The sequence below is a fragment of the Anoplophora glabripennis genome, unplaced genomic scaffold (genome assembly GCF_000390285.2).
Source record: "Anoplophora glabripennis isolate ALB-LARVAE unplaced genomic scaffold, Agla_2.0 scaffold1359, whole genome shotgun sequence".
Taxonomy (NCBI): domain Eukaryota; kingdom Metazoa; phylum Arthropoda; class Insecta; order Coleoptera; family Cerambycidae; genus Anoplophora; species Anoplophora glabripennis.
The window spans coordinates 40,057-60,025 of NW_019417486.1; the positions used below are offsets into that span (position 1 = coordinate 40,057).

The window sequence follows — 19,969 nt, forward strand, 5'->3', positions numbered from 1 at the left end:
GCCCCTTTTTTTATTTTGCAAAAACGTGTATTTTCTTATAATAGTTGGTTGATGTTTAGTGAAATAAACAGTACGTATTTGACAGTTGTTCTCAGTGCACAAGTTTTCTTTCGTTATGATGGTCGTGCTAATCAGGCACGTTTTTCATTAAACATTTGGATGGGTATTGTAGGTGACAGGTTTCTAGGTCCTGTTGTTTTACCAAACCGATTAACAGGCGCTGCTTACCTCAACTTTCTGCAGAACACACTGTATGAGTTTTTGGAAGACATTCCTTTGAATCAGAGGCAACAAATGTGGTTCCAGCATGATGGTGCTCCATGGCCGTTAGAGAGCATTTACACCAAACTTTTCCACATAGATGGGTAGGAAGGGCCGGACCTGTTTTATGGCCTCCAAGATCGCCTGATCTGAACCCTCTACGATTTCTTTGTTTGGGGATATTTGAAGACATTAGTGTATGGTAAATAGGTAGGTAGGTAAATAGGCTGGAAGAGCTGCAGCTACGAATTAATCAAAAGTGTCAAGTAATCCAAACCAAGGAGGGTGTTTTCGAAAGAGTACGAATATCGTTGAGACGAAAATGTCATGCCTGCTTGGAAATGAACGGAGGGACTTTGAACATCTTCTGTAACTTTGTTTTTTGTTTGTTAAAAGCTTCCTTTGTCGGTTTATTCCTAATAAAATAAAATGTTTGAAAAACGAGTAGTGGTCCATATCTCCGCAACCGTTACTTTACGGAACCATGTTTATTAAGACTTTTCTGCTTATTTTGGTTCATACTATTACCTCCTGAAATATTTTACACTCTTTTTTTAACACCCTGTATAAGTACATTTTTATTAACCTTCGAGCGGGCGCGCTGTCGTAAATTTTACGACAATTCCCAGTATTTCTGTTCCTCTTAAAATTTTCAATTCTAGGAACGTGTTTACCTCTTTCTATTCCTAGAATATATGTTTGGGTAGAACTTAGCAAGAAAAATTATTAAATTAGTTTCAAGGTTTAGTCTATATTGAGACATCTGTCTGAGAGGACCAGTCTGACGTAAACTTTACGACGTGCGACTTTTTGTGTAAGTATTTCACAATTTTTACTCATACTCATTTTTTTTATTGTATTGATTTATTATTCATTATTACCATTATTTCATATAATTTTTTAATATTTACAGATTTTCCCTCAAAATGTCGTCTACAAACCCAAGTTCTAGAGGCAATGTACCACTTTCCCAGGCTGAACTTGAACGTATTGCTCAACAAATGTTTGAGGATCCAGAAAGTGATGAGGAAATTAATTTCAGTGACCATAATAGTGATTTGAGTGATGAACATATTGTCATAGAGAATAGCGATAGTTTGTCAGAGCAAAGCGCTTCAGAAGAAGAACTTGAAAAAAATCCTCCCAGCAGAGAGTACTTTGTTGGAAAAGATGGGTCAACTAAATGGAGTAAGTCGACTTATGCTACTTTTTCTAAAACAAAAAAAATTAACATAATAAAATCGGCTGCTGGTCTAAAACAATGCGCTAAAGATATTACTACTGAATTGGAGGCTCTTCTAAAGATAGTCGACCTTGACATGATAGATGAAATTGTAACTTTCACGAACATGTTTATTGATGAACTGAGACGAAAAAAAGAATATGCTAGAGAGGGAGATTGCAAGAGTACAACTCGCAGCGAATTTATGGCCTATTTGGGATTATTATACTTAATTGGAATAAAAAAATCACATCATGCCAATGTGAAAGAAATTTGGACCAATGACGGAACTGGTATCGAAATTACAAGGGCAGTTATAAGTTATAAGCGATTTTTATTTCTAACACGATCCCTAAGGTTTGATGATAGAACGTCGAGGACAGAAAGACGTCTTACTGATAAATTAGCTGCTATTCGCACATTTTTGAATGCATTCATAAAAAATTCCAAAGCCTGCTAAGCCAGCGAAGTATGGAATTAAAATGTATGCTTTGTGTGATGCCACTACTTTTTATACATCTAATCTTGAGGTTTATTGTGGTATTTAACCGGACGGCCCATTTAAAATATCCAATTCGCCCATTGATACTGTAAAACGACTTGTTGTTCCCATTGAAAATTCAAACAAAAATTTAACTACAGACAATTACTACACCTCCATTCCTCTGGCGGACTACTTGCTGTCACAAAAAATAACTCTGATTGGAACGCTAAAGAAAAATAAGAAGGAAATTCCAACAGCATTTCAAGCAGACAAGAGGAAAGAAATTTCTTTAGTTTTATTTGCATTCCAAAAAGACAAAATACTCACATCCTATGTTCCACGTAAGAATAAAGTCGTGATACTCCTTTCTACCCTACATGATACAGAGGAAATTAACCCTGTAACTAACAAACCTCAAGTAATTATGGATTACAATGCTACAAAAGGTGGGGTAGATACAGTTGACAAAATGTGTGCAACGTATTCAGTTTCACGAATAACAAAAAGATGGCCATGTGTTATCTTTTATAGTCTGCTGAACATTGCTGGAATAAATGCCCAGGTGTTATATTCATTTGCTAAACCAACTTCTGTGAAACATCGAAGAATCTTTCTAAAAAACATGGCACTCCATCTAATGAAAGAACACCTTACTTCGAGAGCAGAACTCAGAAATCTTCCATCTGATATAGCTGCATTTCTGAGAACAAACTACAAAAACATGCAGAAGAAAGTGATGAAGTTCAACAAGCTTCCAAACACGGTGTGTGTCGTTTATGTGTTTTAGATAAAAAAAGAACCTCTGCATCCATGAAATGTAATACTTGTAATTCTTTTACTTGTAAACGCCATTCTATAACTGAAATTTTATGTATTAAGTGTCAAGAAATGAACTGTTCACTTTCACCATAGAAGTAAATTTTTATATAGCTACTCTGTATTATTTTGCTTCTTCAAAATAAAATAATTATGGCTTTAATTATGGTTTTTAATAATTGTCCTAAGGCATTGGCTATACCAAACAATATAAAATATTGATCATATTTGATACAAATATTGATATATTGATACAAAATGTTGAGTAATCACTCAGCGTAAAAAGTACGACACGCGCCTGCTCCTGTGAAATTAAATGGCACGCCTGCTCAAAGGTTAAATGTACTGAATATGAGATAACCATATAAAACTGGTTTTTGGAAAAAGTTTAAATTTTGAAAGATCTCAAAACCTATAAAACTGCCAAGCCTCCACTTATAATTTCTGGAGTGTTATATTGGAAAAAAAATTGTCTAAAAACTTACCAGCTAGCAGCAGCAGCAGTTGAGTTGGCCGCCTTGAGCTTGCGCAGTTCCTTAGTAGCCCAAGTAGCTAAAGTTTTTGTCCTGTTTATCCGACTACGTCTACCTTGAGCAAGCATCTCATTTATGGGCTCCAAATCCAATAACTGTACCATAGGTGCTCCGAATGCTGTACATAAATCACCAACAATACCAGCAGCTACAGCGACAGTTCCATCAGAATGTTCCGAATCTTGAGCTACTACAGTTATAAACTGAACAATAAAAGGAATATGTGGCTCAAGGATCATAACATCAGGACTTGGAGAAGGACCATCGCCTTTGAGTCCCTGTATTATACCAGTGTAAGCATCCAAGACACCTTCTCGAAGTTCATTTAAGTAGTCAATCATATCAAAATCGTTTCGATCGACTTGAGCTTGGGATGCCTGTGCTAGGGTTGACAAAACTATGTCTAAATATTTTTTAAATTCGGGTCCAATACTGAGGACCATATCTCCAAACACTGATAGAATTTGTGGTTTAACACTACGATGAACAGACTGGTCACCTAGGTTTTCAAGAAGAAGAGTCATGATTTCATCACAATAAGGTAGTACCTTTAGTTTAAGGGCTCTAAATATATCTCCAGTTAGGCCCACAGCTGTGCCACAAACTTGATATTCTTGATGGTTCTTTAAACCGAGATAGAGGAATGGCTTAAACGCATCCATGTACTTTATAAAACCTTCACCCAACACTTCCACCAGTGTAGAAACTGCCATAAGCGCGTCCTCTTGGACACCTGTAACAAATATAATAAACTTTAATAAAAACATCTTATAAATCAATTTTGATGAAACTGTGTCACTAAATATATTTGTAATTTACAGATACAAACTTTTTTCTAGGAAATTATATTGATGAAAGAATGAAATGTACCATGACATACTTAAAACGTTCTTCACGGGTTGCCTTGTATATCAGTACTTTCCTGTTTTAGACCTTAATTCCTAACAAAATAAAGCAATTTTTTGTAAATAGAGAATGTTAGAATATGCATTGAAATAATAATAAATTGTCTTTACTTCCAAACAAGAAATATTTAATACAGTGTCAATAAATAGGAGGAAGTGTTAGTTTAACTGCTTTTCAACTTAAGAGTCCGTCGCGTGCTTGAAATAAACCCATTTTAAGGGTTCGGCCCATAACACATATTTGGAAAACGAATAAACATAGCGGCCCAAATAAAAAAAACAATCGAAAGACAAAGTGTTTTCCTAATGCTGTCTTGTAACAGTTTTTTCAAAATTGGTTTCTAATTGTTTAAATTTAAAGAGTAAACTATGCAAGAAATCGTCATATTTACAATTTATTTATGGAAAAATAAAGGCTTAAATCAAAAATTGCTTACAAGAGGGAAGTAGGTCTATCTTTTAGCTTTGCAATGATACCAAAATTATATTGATTTGATAAAAATTACTCAAAATTCTATGCTAAATCCCGAACGTCTACAACTTCAGAAACGAATATATTTTAAATGCTGCAACCACGTGTGTTTTACTCAGTGGGATGGGCTTAGAGATTGGTAATTGCGGACAGGACCGGAGTTCAAAGAAATATCTAGTCAGTGATAATCTATACGTCCTCAATTGAGAGTATTGAATTAATCGATCTTGCGGGGTTCGATTCTTTTATTTTCATTGGTAGAAGTTTTTGCATCCAATGAGATATTATATCAGAGATTGATATAAAAACTATCTTGAGTTAAAAGTTGTACGGCACAGCCAGGCAATGTTATTTCTAGCGGAAAACTAAAAAATGTATTTTTTAATAAATGTTTTTACTGTACTATCAGCGGTAACAATGAAATTTTTAATAGTAATAGTATATTTAATTTATACAGTACAACATTTCGGCGTTTCCATCCCAGCCCATGTTTATTAAAGGAAATGCCGACAATAATCCCGTATTTGTTTTTTGCCGTTTTTCTTGAGAAAGTATACGTTTTTTGTTTCCAAATGCACTTGGTCATAACCAGGTGCATTTGGAGTAGTGAAATAACTCATTTATGATCGAATGCTCGTTGATGAGTATTGACGATTTTTAATTATTTTTGGTCATATTGAACTTATTCTCGTATACGAGATTTCTATTCGGATGCCTAATATTAAAAATCACTGCCGCTTCTTGATGAGTTTTATAATCATCTCCCACAATCAAAACTATTTAAATTTTCTCCTAAGAAGTTAACAGAGCTGCCATTTCTTGTATTTTATAAATTGTAACTAGCGTTTTGACGTTTGCTATCAAAAATTCCATTGGTTTGTCAGTGCATCTTACAGGAGAAGATAAGGTAGTCGGATTTTTGTAATTTTTGATATTTATAGTACGTGTAGTTTGGACCTTGAATAAGAATTTTTCGAAGTAATTCAACGCAATGTTAATAAATTACCGAGATAATCGATTTTGAAGTTTTACCTGACAGCTAAATCCACTAGATGTGACACGTTCTTCAACTGGGAGCGTGGTCTAACAGGTAGCGTCCGGAACTGACAGTCATGAGATCGCTGGTTCGAGTCCGTCGCGTGACATTTTATTTTTTTTTTTTTCATAACGCACCATATGGTATTTTATTATTTTTTTCATCTCGAAAATTATGAACAAATGAAATATTATAATAAACACTTATGTATATGTAGGAATATTCCTCAAATATTTCATTAAAATGTACAATTAGTTGATAAACAATATTTATTATGAATTAACAATAAAGTTTCTTAAAAAAAAAAAAACAAACAAAGTCAGGTAGGTTTTTTATTTTATTTTTAGTATTTGACATTTTACACAGTTTGCCATAAGCCAGAATGATAGTTATCATAGAAACATGCCCGAGCAGGTGTTTTTTTAAACACGGTGGACGACCCACACAACCTAGCTCAAAATGTTAATTAAACACTTGAAGAATATTCCTACATACAGTTCTCATAATATTTCGTTTGTTCATAATTTTCGAGATCAGAAAAAGAAAAAGAAAGGAAGCTAGATGCTTAAAAAATTTCTGCTTCCCATTTTTTTATGATAACTATTAACTACTATTCTGGCTCGTGCCACACTGCGTAAAATGTCAAATAGTAACATAAATATAAAATAAAAGAACAGCCTACCTGACCTTGTTTGTTTTTTTTTTAATGAAATCTTATTGTTAGTTCATAATGAATATTTTTTATCAACCAATTTTGCTTTTTAATGAAATATTTGAAGAATATTCCTACATATACATAAGTATTTATTATAATATTTCGTTTGTTCATAATTTTCGAGATGAAGAAAATAATAAAATACCATATGATGTGTTACGAAAAAAAATATATATATCACACAACGGACTCGAACCAGCGATCTCGTGACTGTCAGTTCCGAACGCTACCTATTAGACTACGCTCCCAGTTTAAGAATGTGTCACATCTAGTGGATTTAGCTGTCAGGTAAAACTTCAAAATCGATTATTTCGGTAATTTATGAACGTTGTGTCGAACTACTTCGAAACATTCTTATTCAAGGTCCAAACTACACGTACCATAAATATCAAAAATTACAAAAATCCGACTACCTTACCTGTTAGATTTAATGTCTATCTCTAGACGTAAATTATCAATGCTAATACGGAAAAGTTTGTAAAAATAACAAAATCTGTTTTTTAATGGTAAATGGATAATATTGGATATATGACCGTAGTTTTCTATTTGGATCAACTTTTATTAATGATTGTCGATATTTTAAAAAATTAAGGTACTTTACTCTTGAGCAAAATTTAAATTTTTCGACAAACCTCGTATACGACTGCAAAAAATTTAAATCTGATTATTTCATTTTGGATTTTAGGCCATGCAGAACTCTTCGTCAAGAATAACTTTTTTTCATAAAACTAAAAAAGAGAAGGAGCGTTAAATTGACGTCCGTGGGATGTCGGTTATTCAATTTTGTATTGCGATGAAATTTGTTTCTACAATTGCGGTACAATAATTATTGTATTAATTCTAAATTGACACAATTATTGAAGTAAAAATTGTAACGTTAGTGGCTCGTTTAAATCAATCTAAATACGTCCACTGTAAAATCATCGTAGTGGGAAAGCGATAGTCTCCGCCTCCAGCTGTAACGCCCGTGCACCCGACCCCGCAGCGATACCTTAGCAGTGTACAGAGAACGGACTCTTAACCGCAATAAAAAAAAGTAAATTTAAATATAATGAAATGTGAATAGAGGAACATGCATAATACATACTGAATTATAATGACAACATTTTTTTCGCAAAACCAAACTAAAAACTAGCAGTAGTAGAAGTGAAAAGGGGCGGCCTCAACCTGGCAATTAGGCCACAAGTGGGCTCTTTTTGCCTTCCCCACCGTACCATCACCTGTCCACTCTCTGCCTCTGACCCTCCTCGAAACTACCCGACGCCCTAATGAACACTAGGATTTTGGTCCCCCTGCAGCTCTTCAGTACCAAAGACTTTATGTCTTATCCTCCCAAAGGCTGCACAATGTCCCAGAAGGTGGACAGGGATGTCCTCCCCTTCTCCACATTTCGGGCATAGATGGCCCTCCTCAATTCCTATTAAACTTAAATGCCTCCTAAGTCTGCAGTGACCTGTCAGAACCCCCACCATTTGGTTTAGGACTCTTCGACTAAGACTCAGCAGCCATCCTGTCTTCTGACTTAAAGTTTGATAGGCCCATTTATTAAGGGCCCCATTAATGTTACCTCGCGTGATTCCTAAGATTGGTTCAGATCCTACAGGCTCCCTGCATTCTGTCGCATACCACGTCCAAAAGCCGGCCCGTGACTAGAACCACGGCATCATCAGCGTAAGCTTGGTCATCACTATATCCCTCCAAGATTAGGCTTTCCAGGAGGTCGTCCATTACTAGGCACCATAGAAGTGGCGAGAGGCAGTTGCCTTGAGGGCATCCACCCCTCACTCCCAGGTCCCTACGACAATCCCCCATGGCTGCACTGACCTTCCTTTCCTTCAATGCCGATCTCATCCATTCGACCACAGTAGGCAATGTAGCCCGGTCTTGGAGCGAGTTGCATATAGTCTCAGTTTATGCCTTATCGAAGGCACCTTCTATATCAAAGAATATGGCCAATGGAATTAATAGCACGGCGCTCCGATAGTGCCTAAAAAAATCGTAGTTGCAACAAAAGGAACTGTCAAAGACATCAATCAAAAACCCAACCATGTCAGTCACTTTTCATTGTTAATATTCGTTACACTCTTCGTCGCGCCAACAGCCTCCGTCTTGGACCCCTATAAAGTAAAAGACCGAGTTACTGCTGGAAAGATCTTGCATTCACCCATACTTACGTATATTCATCAGCCCAATCCTTCAAGCAAAGTGTGTCGACGTATGCTGTCGTCGTGAGCCTGCCAAGAGGTGAGTTTGTCTGTGTAATTTCTTCTACGAACCAGCCAGAGCCAGGGCCGAGGTTTCTGTTTTTTTCTGCTTTTACTATTACCCCAGTTATTACAACACGTAATTTAAGTCGCCCTACAATTGCAACCAAACATTCTTTCTTGAATAAACGCTGAGCTAGCAAGGAAAAGTAAAGTACTTGTATGAACGGACGGTACGGGAGAAATTATCCAGGTTTAGCAAACGCGGATGGTGCCCGACAATCTATTATAAAAACAATCCAAATTCAAAATTAAGTCAAAATTATCTAAATTATTATCACTGCTTTTATACAGAAAGGATGCGAGACTGATAGGCCTAAAAGACTTCACCACAGTGTAGTCTTCTTTCCCAACCTGGGAAAGACCACCTTGGCTGACCTCCAAGCCTGTGGGATGTAGCCCATCGCCAGACCCTCACCATGCATGGCAAGAGAATGTCCAGGTCCCTCTGCAATAACGACGGGAAGACTCCATCCGGCCCCGCTGCCTTGTAAGATTTGAATCCCTTCACTGCCCAGGTTACTGTAGGAGCCAATCTGCTTGCAGCATTAACTCCGCCCTGGTGCCCTCGACAACATGGGCTCCACCTGCAAAGCGAGTTTCCAGCAGAAGTTCTAAACACTCCTCGCTGGAAGTAGTCCAAGTCCCATCTTCCCTCTTCAATGATTCTAATTTCTCCCTTTTATCGCAGTTTAAGACCTTCATTAATCTGGCTGTCTCTGGCAGGAACTCCAGCTCACTGCAGTATGTCTTCCAGCCAGATCTCTTGCTGCGCCTAATTTCCTTCTTAAACTCTGTCCTTGCAGTTTTGTAATCGTCCCAAGAGGTCCCCTCCCCTCCCCTGACAGCTAGGTTGAAGGCACACCTGGCCATCTGGCGGAGACCCTCTAGGGTCCTATTCCACTAGCGGGCCACTCTGAGAGGGCAGGCTTCCTCATATGCCGAAACGATACAACTGCTTAGGGTTTCTACCTCATTATCTAACTGCCTTGTGGAGGTTATTCGTTCACCTTGGTTGCTCACTTCCAGGGAGTTCCCTAGGTTACTACGATATACCTCCCAATTTGTTGCTCTTGGATTTCGCCGGAGAGTTAACATTTCCAGATCCGACTCCATCTCGAAAGCGATCAACCTGTGATCCGACATCGTAATGCAGTCCGTCACCCTCCATCCAGAGAACCCTTCTGTGATACACGGAGAAGCCAACATAATGTCAATCACATCATTTCGGATGCGATTCACAAAAAGCGGCTCTCTTCCCCTATTCATGATCTGTGGTTGCTATATATTCCCCTCGGAAGTTAACATCATCGCTGCTCCAAACTAAAAACTAAGTATATCAACTATGTCGAAACAGTAAGTAAAGAAGTTTGTTCTACAGTAGAAGTTGGCGGTGAAATAGATATTTATTTATTTATTTATTTATAGCATTCGCATCTTTCAAGTTTTCCGGCAGATCCTGTACTTGGAATTACTAATTATATCTGAAGAATAAAGATCTTAGAGAATTCCATAAGGATTTGCTGTTCTTATTTTTTAATGTATGATTAAGAAATGCTTTTTTTTTTATTACGCACTGCAGTATAAATAATCTGAATGTATATTGTATTTCAATTTTCAAACATTTTTTTGGAAATTCTGTCACATTTATTAACTTCATCAAAAGCAAATATTTTTCAAGTGATAACACAACATATTGTTTTATGGACCTACCCTGTATGATTAATAATAATAAGCACTGTATTATAATTTCAGTTTAAAACAGATATAATTTCAATTTAAAACAGATGACATGTTCAACAAACTTGTTTTATGCAAATGCATATTTTTATAACTATAGCAGGAATACTTCGATCAATTTCATTCAGAAAACCTACAGTAACTATTTCAATCATACGATTTATTTTCTAACTCAATTCCGATTGTAAGGCACAATGCTAATACTGCATTTAATTCTCTTTAATATTTGCCATACAGATGTATCTAATTTTTTTTATTATAGAAAAAAGCACCGGTGTGAAAGCAGCAGCCAAAATTGGCAGCTTAATTCTACAGAAACAGCCGAGTCTACATAGGTGTCGTAGTTAGCAAAGTGGGGGCATGGGAATTGTCAGTGGGGCGAGCGTCCGCAGGAACGTTGAACATGAGTCGCAATTTTAAAATTTGAAACTATCTACAGGGTGGTCCGAATTTTATGCAGGAAATTTCGAGGGCAGATAGATCTCTTTAAAATAATATGTATTTGCCTTATAACATTGGTCTGGAACAGCCCCGTTTTAGAGATACAGGGGGTTGAAGTTGTTAAAAAAAATTGATTTTTTGTTTATATCTCCGGAATCTCTTAACCGATCTCAATAAAATTTGGTACAAATAATGTATAATAGTAGGCCTTATATTCCCTAAAATATGAGCTTTAATGGTTCAACCAGTGGTGTACAACTGGACTGGGGTCACCCCTTTTTTTTACAAAAAAAAACTATGCCACTGCATTTTTTACAAATCATTGTGATTTATGATATGAATTGATTTGTTCTAATGCATAAAATACGTAAAAAAGGTAACTTAAATTTTTTCCCTAAGATTCGTCGTTCTTAAGTTATTCATACCAATACAATCCCCTTGTGGCAGACACTTCATATCATAATATTACAAGAATATTTATGTTTATGCTTAAAAGTAAGTGAAATTTGTAAGCACATCAACAAAATTATTTACACTCCTTTCTACACCACATGTGAAGTAGTGTTCATGGCGTTTTTAGTTTTCCCTGAAGGCCTAATACTCTTTACAAATAAGAACAATTTTAATCAAAATAATAATAAAAATATGTTTACCAAGCAACAGCAACTAAACAAGAAACAAAATTAATGTTATGTATTTACAACAATTGTTCAAAATGCGAACCACCCACATTTCTGACATCTATTAATGGAATTAATTGAAGCTATTATCATGTGGTGGTTTTCTTTTAATTCATTACACCCATCTTCTATTCCTTGCAGTAGTTGTCGTCTTGTATCTGTCGGAGTAGAATAATAAAGTGGTTTAGATATGGCAATCTGGCTGGCCAAGACACTGGACCCTCTGCATCATTATACATCGCCCCATATAATTTTCACTAAACCATTCTTATACTATTGTCCCAGAATGCTCAGGAGCACCATCCATTGTATCCAGCTATTTTGTCGTATATTTAATGAAACATCCTTTAATAATTCAAATAGATGGTTTTCTAGAAAGATTAGAAATGACTGGGAATTTAGACAGGGTGGCAAGAAGAAAGGTCCACAAACTTTATTGCGAATTATTCCAAGCCACACGTTCACTAAAAATTTGTGTTGAAAAGATCTTGTTCGAATTTCATGAGGATTTTCTTGTCACCAAATATGCAGATTGTAAAAATTCACTACCCCTCGCCTTTGGTAAATGTACATTTATTATTATTTTGATTTAAGTTGTTCTTATTTGTAAAGATAGTGGGTTAGGCTTCCAGGGGAAAATAAAACGCGTAAGGAACTCTACCTCACAGGTGGTGTGGAAACAAATGTAAAGAATTTTGTTGATGTGCTTACTTTTACGCATAAACATAAATATAATTATATTATGGTTAGAAATGTCTGCACAAGGGGATTGTATTCATATGAGTAACTTGAAAACGGCGAATCGTAGGGAAAAAAATCAAATTACATTTTTTACTTATTTTGTGCATTAGAATATAAATCCGTTACAATAACTTGTAAAAAATGTTTTTTTATAAAAAAGGAGATGACCCCTGCCCAGTTGTACACCACTGGTTATACCTTTAGAGCTCATATTTTAGGGAATGCAGGGCCAACTATCATAGATTATCTATACCAAATTTTATTGAGATCGGTTAAGAGATTCCGGATATAAACAAAAAATCAATTTTTTTTTAAGAATTTCAACACCCTGTATCTCTAAAACGGGACTGTTCCACACCAATAAGGCAAACACATATTATTTTAAAAAGATCTATCTGACCTCGAAGTTTTCTGCATAAAATTCGGACCACCCTGTATAGCGTCATAAAGAGTTATTATGGCAATACAATGCATTTAACATAAACGTAGGAAAGTATAGGGCTAAGACTTTACAAATACAAATGAAGTTCAAACAATGGCCGCAGATGTTAACTTTGTTAACTTAAATGGAACACCCTATATATTTTTACATATTTGGATAGAACGTTCCCTGTCGAGCATAGTCATATAGGGTTTGTTGGGTCCATCTCTAATAATAAGGGAGAAAATTTTATTAAAAAAACAAAAAGGTTTTTTATTAAGAAAATAAGATATTTTGTAATTGTTTGATGTCTTTCAGGCACTTCTATCTTTTTTTACAAAATAGGCCTCTCACGGCCTAATTAGTGAGATTTAGATAAAATACCTATATGCATTTTGGACTATATCAATGTCCGATATGTCAAAATATATTATAACTAAATCTAAATCCTTACATAATTGGAAAAAAGGTAGAAGTGCCTGAAAGACGTCTAACAGTTACAAAACATCTCATTTTCTTAATAAAAAACCTTTTAGTTTTTTAATATTATCTCGCATATTATTAGAAATGGACCCAACAAATCCTATATGACTATGCTCAACAGGGAACGTTCAATATGTAAAAATATATAGGGTGTTCCATTTAAATTAACAAAGTTAACATCCACAGCCATTTTGTTTGGACTTAATTTGGTTTTCTATCAATTTCGAAAAATTCATAAAAAATCATGCAACTTTTATATTTCACATTCATTATAACTCTTAAAACAAAAAAGTTAAAGGGGAGGTCAAAATATAGTGAATCGACCTGTATACCTTTGTGTATAATTATATATGTTTTATTTCAGAATCATGTAATATATGAGCTTACCTCCACTTTTGCATGAATTTGAATTAAACATAGTTAACATTGCAGTCATAATGGCATCAGATATCTGCGGAGCATCCTCAGGAGTAACTTTTCTAAGGACAGATTGTAAAGTGCCACACAAAAGAGATTGAAGGTCATTAAATTGAGACCTATCATTGTGGCTGGAAATATGAGTTTCCATCTGCAAAACTTGTTGCAATCGTTCGAGAATAACCATTGTAGTTTTTTGAACTGTAACATAACAATCCTTTGGTGAATTTTTGACCATCTCCATTAAAGCTTCATAAGCAGCAGGTCGAAGATTCGCTTGTGCTCCATCTGGACGATCAGTAGTTTCCAGAAGACGCTGTACAATAAATTCAAAATATTGAGAAAGAATATATGTGTCAGGAGTTCCTGTTTCTTCATTAATATCAGCAGCTTCATATGCTGCTTCTGCTAAACCAGAGAATGCCCAACAAACATTAGCAGCAACACGTGGCTCTGCTTTTAATCCAGTAATTAAACTTTCTAACAGTGGTTTTAGGAAAGTTTCATTAATAGCAGCTTCAGGAATTATTTCACATATTCTGCCAAAGGTCCAAGCTGCTGTATCTCTCACAATAACACTACTGTCATACATTAGTTCTATTAAAGTAGGCATGGCTTGCTCTACTAATGGTTTAAGTGTATTACTTTCTAGCCCTCCAAGTATAGATCCAAATGCCATAAGTGATGCATCCCTGAATCTCCAGTTATCAGATTTAATATTGTCTTTGATAAAAGGCAACACATGTGGTACAATTTCATCTTCACAACAAGTTGCTAAAAGCATTAAACATACTCCAGCAGCTTTGCTTGGATTCCAATCATCCTCATCATCTAATTCTTCTTGTTTTGTTAATTTCTGCAGAAGAATGGGGACAATGTACTGTAAAGCTCCTTTCGCATAATGTCTCGAGACCCTGAAATATAAAAAAACATCAATAAATTTACTGAAAGAAAATTTAACTTTTTTGTTTTATGTACTAAACTTTTCAATGAACTAGAAAATAATTTTTCAGTGAACAACTAATTGGAATTAATTTTCAAAAAAATATACAGGATACAATTCAAATGCTTAGCCATCTCATAATTGCTAAACAGTAAGTAACAGACCGTTCATGGAGTGTTACTGTTTTCAGAAAAGCAATCTTTATTGAATTCTTATGAAGAATTGGGAGGTGCTATTATGACATAACTGAAAAACAATTATTGAACAACAAATTGAACAATTGAATTTAATAAAATTGTTAAAGAACATAACAAATAAAAATCAGGTCGATATCTTGGCATCTTTCCTAAAACTTATTTGTTTTGTTCTACATTCAATAGTCCTGGCTTTTATTACACAGTATATAAAAGAGTAACCTATATTTATAACCTATATAATTAAAATTAGTCAATGTATAAAGGAATAACTTGGAACAATATGCCATATGCATCATTTCATCAGTGGGTCGTGTCTTCTGCAAAAGAGGTGGGTGGGCGATATTGATTGTATCATTGGCATAAAAATTTTGCATTTTTGCAACTTCTAATAAAATTCCTGCACCAGTTTTTTTTAAACTTCTCATGACTAACATAGTATTTGAAACAAAAATTCCAAGAACAAAATCATAAAATTTTTTTTGTGAAACTTGATTGGTGTACCAAGAGTGCAAATCGATAATATTCCTGATTGCCTATTTTCTATTAAAACCAGTATAAAACATATTTATTTTTATTCTCATATATCTGTTTAAAACATTGTAAAAAAGTACTTGGATTTTACATAGCATTGAACATATGATAGACAAAGGTAAGAAAGTGGTACCTAAATATTTAATGAGTAATTAATTTACAAATGTACGATTTTTTCATCTTTATGAAAAATATGTGATTATTCCTTTACAGAATTATGTACTAAATAAGTCAATTTTTACTTTGTTATCTTTGATCTACTCTGTGAATGAATGGTTAACTTATTTTTCAAAAACAGTTAATTATGTACGGCTAAATATGGTACACCAAATTAGGTTGTTCATTGGCGCATGACAGTGGCGGCGCGTGAACATAGATTGACTGCTTAGGGTTGTTACATTTGTTGAATTGAATTTCGGGATATTAAGTGCCCGGAGTTTCAAAATTTTAAAATTTTCAAGGTCACGCGTTTTCCTGGCACTTCTGAATTTCAAGGAACAATCCATTTATACAAAAATACAGATTTTCACTAGAACGATTTTTAAAATTGATACCTTTTTGAAATATCTATTCACGAATTACCTACTGACAGTATAAATAAATTGGAATAAACTAAATATATTTTATTAAATTATTGAATATTGTTTATAAACAAAAAAAATCGTTTGTGAAATTTACCAACGATTCAACGAATTTTAATTTTCCTCGCCGTGTTATGATTTTTTCTTTATCTTTTTTTATATATTACATTATATTATATTCCGGGAGTTATACATGCAAATCCGAAATCCGGGACCATACAGCTAATTCCCAGTACAATCACAGAAAATCCCGGTCTTACCCATGTGGCTAGATGTTTTTTTAATATGTCGTCAAGATCTGCACTAAAATTTATGAGTCCACGAAACACATCAGGGTTGTCCAAATTTTCTGTCTCGTCGTGTCCGCGAAGTACTAATTCGAAAGCTCCACAAAATTTTATGCAATCTATGATTTTAGATAATACTTAACGATTTTTCGTTACCTGTTCATTGTGTTTCCATATATTATCCCAATATGTAGAATCTAACTGACTTCTTATGTTTATTTTATCTAATGACTTAAATTACTTAAATCTTTCACACTGTATATTGTCCATGCTTTATCACCACCGAAAAGTAAGCACGGAAAACAAAACAGTGGATTTTTTAAATCACACCTGCACACCCACTCTGCTTTTGTGTATATATTATTGTTAAATTGTCTTTTATAACTTTTACTTCGGCTTGTTCCACTAACTTCAATATTTAATTGTGGTGTTGGCCCACCTAATTCTTTTATTTTTAGTTTATCCTCATAAGGCAGAGAACCAAATAATTTTTTTTAAAAAACAAAACGCTATTCATTTTAATAACTATAATATCCGTAGACGCCAAAACGAAAATATTCATATGTGCCGCTCGCAGAAATAAACCACCACATACCACGTACGAAATATTACTGCATTTACGCATTACTGCAGCAGTGGCTGTCGTTGTTGCAGCCACAAAAGCCCATATAAAAGTGTACTGGGTCACGTGCCTGATTAGCCAATAAAAACAAAGGACGCATCTAATTGTTCGCTGTGCACACATTTTGTATATGAAGTTGCATATATTAAGGAGCGTAGCTCGCGTCGTAATAAATAATAATATAAGCTCCTAGATTTATTTTAGCGCGAGTACATTTGGATTCTTTAAATATTTTGTTGATATTATTATGATTAAATACATAAAATTTTATGTGTTCTGCAGCTCCGCAGCTCTTATGGTAAAACCGCCACTGGCGCATGATAATTTTATTATAGATGTTAAGTAAAATGCATATAAGGAAAGTTAATAATGTAAATATATTTAGAATTCTATTAATACTATTCTATTATTTCATGAAAAATGCAAGATTTATGCTAAGATATGTTATTCTGATTGAATTTGATAAGGAATTGTACAGCTTCAGAAATTTATACTACAGAGCCTTTATAAATGATTTCAAGCCTCATGATCAATAATTTTGTGTGGAACAGTAATTTTATTTCCTTCATGTTGACAATTAAATTTTGTAAAATTAAAAATTATTAAAACGATAAGATTTTGTTTCATCGATTGTGACTTCTGTAATTTTTCCGGAGATATTATTCAACGAATAAACAATCGCATTATCTCGAGCGTAGACACAACAGTTTCTCATTGTTCATTGTAAACGCATCATTGATTGATGACAATAAAATTTATGGATTTTTGGTTGACAGTACCAGTTGTGCAATATTGGGTTGCTTAAGCTAGGCGGTCATGAGGCTTGTAATCATTTAAGAAAGCTCTATATCCTATGCAAAAGTACAAAAAGTAGAAAGTAATACTTATTTTTTTAAATTGTTTTTATTAAAGAATAAGATAGATGAATGACGTCAAACAGTATTATTCTGCTGGGAATTGTATACAGGGTGATTTCACTTTAAATACAGAAACTGGAGCAACAGATTAGTTGCCAAAAATTAATTAGAATTTGCTCTATAAACTTTTCTCCTGGGTGACATAGTATTCGAGATATAGGGTTTTCAAGTTTCCAAAAAAATATGTATATATTTTCGGTCATATCATCATATTAAGCTGAACGATTTGAATGAAATTTATTCCAGTGTATTCTTCACGTAATTAGACCTTTTATTGAATATAATATTAACCTTGTGTCATTAACCAGTGACGTGCTACTGAAGGTGCTGCTCCGTCTTCCCAAGAAAAAAATATGCCACTGGCAGTTTTTTGTAGAAATAATGTTAAAATCAGGTACTGTTATGTTAAATGAATGAAAAGTTATTCTTTGTATTTTTTAATAGTAGCAGCCGTTTAGGAGATAATTTACTTATTTGGCGATCATAATGCCCAAATTTAGTCCACCTATTCATATTTGTTTAACATCCATCAGCAAAAATTGAATCTTTTGTCTGCATTATCAATTAAGCTTTACGATAATCTTGTTTAGTATTATAGCTAGCTTTGTTTATTTATTCCTGAAGCTGCAGTCCTTGTTGGGCTTTATGAATATGCGACAAATTGTGGCAAATAGAGGAAAATTATAATCTCCTCAGGGAAAATCATGTCATGATAAGTTCATCTATAAATAGATTAGAAGATGTCAAAAGTGTATCGATGCGGAAGGACTTCGTTTTGAACAATTGTTGTAGGACTCGTTCTTTAATTACTTGCTAATGTTATTTTATTATTTAGTTTGATATTTTTTCCAGAAATAGAATTATTTCTACAAAAAAACTGCCACTGGGGAAAGTTGGCAGACCCTTTAGTAGCACGTTGCTGGTTAAAACCAGAAGATTTTCATAAATTAAATGGATTAATTTATTACAAAAATTCAATAAAAAGTAAAAACAATCCCAAATGTCTCCTAAACGGCTCCTACTATTAAAAAACACTAAAAAACATTTTTCATTCATTTAACGTAGCAGTACCTTAATATAACATTATTTCTACAAAAACTGCCAGTGGTGTATTTTTTTCTTAGGAAAATTGGGCGGCACCTCCAGTAGCACACCACTGGTTAAAGCCACTAGGTTAATATTACATTCAATAAAAGGTCTAATTAATTGAATACTCTGTAGTAAATTTCATTCAATTCTGTCAACGTATTGTGAAGATATAGCAGAAAATATATATATTTTTGTAAACGTTAACACCCTGTATCGCGAATACCGAGTCCCGGCAGGAAAAAAAATTATAGAGCAATTTATTATTTTTTGGTAATGAATCCAGTTCTGCAGTTTCTGTATTTAAAGTGAAATCACCCTATATATTTGTATGCAGGTGCAGGCTAAATAGCAAAATAAATATATTATTGAGTAATTAACATGAGGCTTTTTTAAAACATTTTTTTCACTCGCAGGAACCGAATTAAGCTACCTACCAAATAATTTTTTTTTTCAATTTAAATTATACAGGGCGTTTTTAAATAAATGTAAAATATTTTAGAGGGTGGTTGCCGAAATTATTTTATGAAAAAAAGTTCATATAAAGTAGGTCCAAATATGGTTAGTTGCCGAGATAGTGCTAAATTTTAATTTTTTATTTATTTTTATCAATTATTTTAAAGTTTTAAAGATATTGACTCGAAATTTGAAAAACGCTTTGGAGGGATACATGTGCATTTTTGGGGTGATCCCAATATTTCTACTAGCACCAGTGGCGTTTGTGCGAGAATGCCATAAACTTTTTTAATAAAAAAAATGATACGCCACTGAATTTTTCCCATTTTGATATTGTTTTAGAAATCTGCCATCAATTCTGAATTAAATTGGTCCCTTCAATTTTTTTCCGTAGGATGCACCGTTTTGGAAAAAATAAAACATATTGCAAGTTGCGTATTTTTAATTTCTATTGAACATTATCTAGTAGGTTGCTGTCAATATTTCTAAATAAAATATAACCTTCAAATTTTGAGTCAATATCTTTAAAAAATTTTTAAATAATTAATAAAAATAAATAAAAAATTTTAATTTAAACACTGTATCCCGGAAACGAAGTATATTTCGACCTACGTTTATATGAACTTTTTCTCACAAAATAACTTCGGCAACCACGTCTAAAATATTTCACACTTATTTACAAACACCCTGTATGTACAGGGCGTTTCAAAAAGGTGTT

General features: G+C 34.0%; 1 protein-coding gene across 2 annotated transcripts in view; it reads right to left on the reverse strand.

The window, feature by feature from the left end:
* Window positions 1–19,969, reverse strand: part of LOC108915452 (importin subunit beta-1) — a 44,898-nt gene that overhangs the window by 8,439 nt on the left and 16,490 nt on the right. Inside the window, exons 4-5 of one of the 2 annotated variants that reach the window (XM_018721485.2) lie at window positions 13,602–14,545; window positions 3,269–4,049 (exon numbers count right to left, since the gene is read on the reverse strand). In XM_018721485.2, coding sequence (XP_018577001.1) covers window positions 3,269–4,049; window positions 13,602–14,545 — 1,725 coding nt within the window. Of the gene's footprint in view, window positions 1–3,264; window positions 4,050–13,601; window positions 14,546–19,969 lie in introns of those variants that run through there. The other variant, XM_018721484.2, reaches the window with a different exon arrangement.